Here is a 3,100-nt window from a genome sequence, read left to right on the forward strand (position 1 = left end):
CAAGACTAAGAAATCCAGAAAACCCGAGTGAACTGCGCCAATTTCTTACCTTCAGTGGAATATCATAGCCATAGTTAGATCTAAAGTTAGACGCCTCTTCTCTAGCTATGTCCGCCAAAGAACGAGCATCTGCCAGAAGTCCTGCTACTGCCTGAAATGAGAATTGTCATCAGCTAGGCCAAACATACCTTGCAATAACTTATTAATAAAATCAATGTACAAAAGCCTAATTATGTGACTTAACTGTGATTGTTACTGAATTCTGTGTACGACTACAAGTGAATTCAATCAAGCTACTCATCTGCTAGCAAGCTCAAAACACATCAATATGATTATATATTAATACAGTACAGAGTTTTTCTCTAGGAAGAGTCAATAACCAAAATTGCCTTCATGTTAAATAGTGTCTTATGATTTGCCACCACTACACTAACCCAAACAATACTTCATATTATAAATATTTGTATTATATATGAAGCATTGTTTATTATAATATTTCATCTAATACATCAAAAAAGACAACCATAGCAATATATTTTTTTTTTTCCTGTTTTGTACAACTACTTGGATTAGAAGCAAATCGAACTCTCTACCCGATACTGACGATGTCACCAGCAGGTAGTTTCAGGCAATTCTGTCACATAGTAACATCTACTTGATATCGTCCTGACATCACTGTTACGGATTGGCCAGTATCTATACGCCAGCCTTTACAGAATTCAGCTGACTCCCACGCTGTTGAGAATTGTCTGGGAGTTGGACTCGATGGCTCTTATCGGTCCCTTCTAACTTGAGATATTCTGTGATTCTGTGATCTTGTACGCAGCATGTTTTCCCCTCAACACACCTTATTTGTTAACTGCATAAAAAAGGATGACTTTAACGCTTGTGCTTATATTTACATTCACGTCTGAACAACTGGAGTGCTGAAAAACATTTCTAAAAAATTTGAGAGTCTCAAAATACGTATGTCTTCTATTTTAAATTCGGACTTAACTTCTGTATGTGTGTGCAATCAAGAATAAATTACAGAAAACGGTAAAAAAAAAAATCCACTGGCATTTCCAGCTACGTACACAAAAACATTAGCATCACTTTCTTAATCTACTTATTATTGATTCTGTGATACACAGATTTCTACTTCTGAGGGGAGTCCCCTTCAAATTATGAAAAACTAAAATAGCACCTTACCATTCCAACATGTCGATCGACATTAAAGAGACGTTTATTGGAACCCTCTTCATAAAGCTTGGACAGAACTAGTTTTTCTACTCCAAAGACAACACCATCTTTGCATCTTATCCCAATTGCTGTACTGAAAGACAGGATAAATATAAGTTTCTCACACAGAACTGTAGTGTAAAATACCTAACAAAGAATTAACAAAATAGGAGAAACAATGCCGTAGTTTCCCCAGAAGTAGATTTGTTACAACTCCACTTTAGCACTGAAGACAACAAGGGCGGGGGGCGGGGGGACACGGGACCCAAAGCTCACTAAACCTACAAACATTTTCTTAAATCAAGGAGAAGGGGGCTGCCAAAAGTCCCTCCCCACACAGTTTTGAACAGACTGTATGCAGTGGTGGCATTGTCTGGAGTGACTGCGTAGCCGCTGCCCTGTCACTGAGCTGAACAACACTAATATGAAAACCATGGACTGTTTAACCTCTCCTTTTGGTTGATCTAGGAGATGTGACAACTCTTTCTCTAACCCTCACAAAGCACGTCATCGGGCGTAAATGAGCAACTATGGCACGAACCACTACACAAAATACTTTCACTGATCCTTATTTGGCAGCCTGGGGCTACGATCAGACACTTGGGAGATCCAGTCCATGCCTTGCTAATCAATCACCTCACTGCCGCTAGAGCACAGCTGGGATGTTCGCTTTACAGCATTCCTTTGCATATACTCGAGGGCAGAGATACACTCTCAGAGATGCCGATGTAGCTTTAGCAGAACTTGGATGTCCTCAGTTTCCTGAGGAATGCATATGAAGTTATAAATTTACGAGGCCCTGAGCGTGTCAGTCTTTCAGTGCCTCAATTCACATCCATAAAATGGGCTTTTAGATGCTGCTACAGCAGCTCTAATACCGTAACAGCTAAGCACCTCACACATATCAATGAGACCTGCAATCAGGTTTTGCCCCAAAGCATAAAATTTTTATGGCCCTTAACACACATGAGTAAGTTTACTGCCTTCCTTTGCATTCTCCACAACGTATCTGTTTCTAGCAAGCAAAAGTGATTCCTAGAAAGTGTGAAAAGTGATTTCTAGCAAGCGAAAGTGATTATACTACTTCTACACTTAATTTTAAGCCCCCTAAAATGAACCTAGAGACACACAGTTGCTCAGAACTAATTCTAACGATATAATTTTATCTGCAATGCCGTCGTGCTTGTCTAGTCCAATTACACCGCGTTAAGAAAGGCCGACCGACAGATAGAGATGCCGATATTTGTATCTTACCTACTATTCTCCACAGCTTTCATAGCATATTCAACTTGAAACACTCTGCCGTCTGGAGAAAACGTGGAAGCTGACAGGTCGTACTGAAGAAGAAAACACACTACTCAGGAAAAAAAGCCAATTACATCCCGGTATTTTCAGAAGAAGTTTATTTATTTTGAAAGGCAAGACTGTCCCCCGCATGACATGGATGGCTATGAAGCACCGGGAGCGGGCTGCCCCCTTACATAAGACGCATGAACAGCAGCAAAGACACACTAACAACTACCAGAAAGTCATTGCATCAGTGCTGGGTATACCCACGCTTCAAATCCCGTCAACCCAGGCGCCGCACAGGTCTGAAATCACCGTGCATTACGCAACACTTAAAACCTACGGGAACCTTCCCTCTGCCTTTTAAATTTATTTTATAGATTTTTGAAAAAAACAGGTCTTTAATAACAGGAATATACTGGAAATGTTTAGGAGCGTATTACGCAGGCAGGCAGGCTCACGCCCTACCGTCTGAGGGCCACAGGAGCGCAGAGCTGCGGGCCGGGGCCAAAGGCTGGAGAGCGCCGGAGCTCCGTGAACCCCCTCCGGAGGACCCGCGGCCAAACCCGAAGAGCAGCCCCGCTCTACCCCT

General features: G+C 41.7%; 1 protein-coding gene across 1 annotated transcript in view; it reads right to left on the minus strand.

The window, feature by feature from the left end:
• PSMA3 (proteasome subunit alpha 3) overlaps window positions 1–2,553 on the minus strand; it is a 12,847-nt gene extending 10,294 nt beyond the window's left edge. The window contains exons 1-3 of the mRNA XM_019474801.1: window positions 2,476–2,553; window positions 1,192–1,315; window positions 50–151 (exon numbers count right to left, since the gene is read on the minus strand). Coding sequence (XP_019330346.1) covers window positions 50–151; window positions 1,192–1,315; window positions 2,476–2,498 — 249 coding nt within the window. The 5' untranslated portion in view covers window positions 2,499–2,553. The remainder of the gene's footprint in view (window positions 1–49; window positions 152–1,191; window positions 1,316–2,475) is intronic.
• Window positions 2,554–3,100: the final 547 nt, after the last annotated feature.

The sequence above is a fragment of the Aptenodytes forsteri genome, unplaced genomic scaffold, assembly GCF_000699145.1.
Source record: "Aptenodytes forsteri isolate BGI_AS27 unplaced genomic scaffold, ASM69914v1 Scaffold76, whole genome shotgun sequence".
In the NCBI taxonomy this organism is placed as follows: domain Eukaryota; kingdom Metazoa; phylum Chordata; class Aves; order Sphenisciformes; family Spheniscidae; genus Aptenodytes; species Aptenodytes forsteri.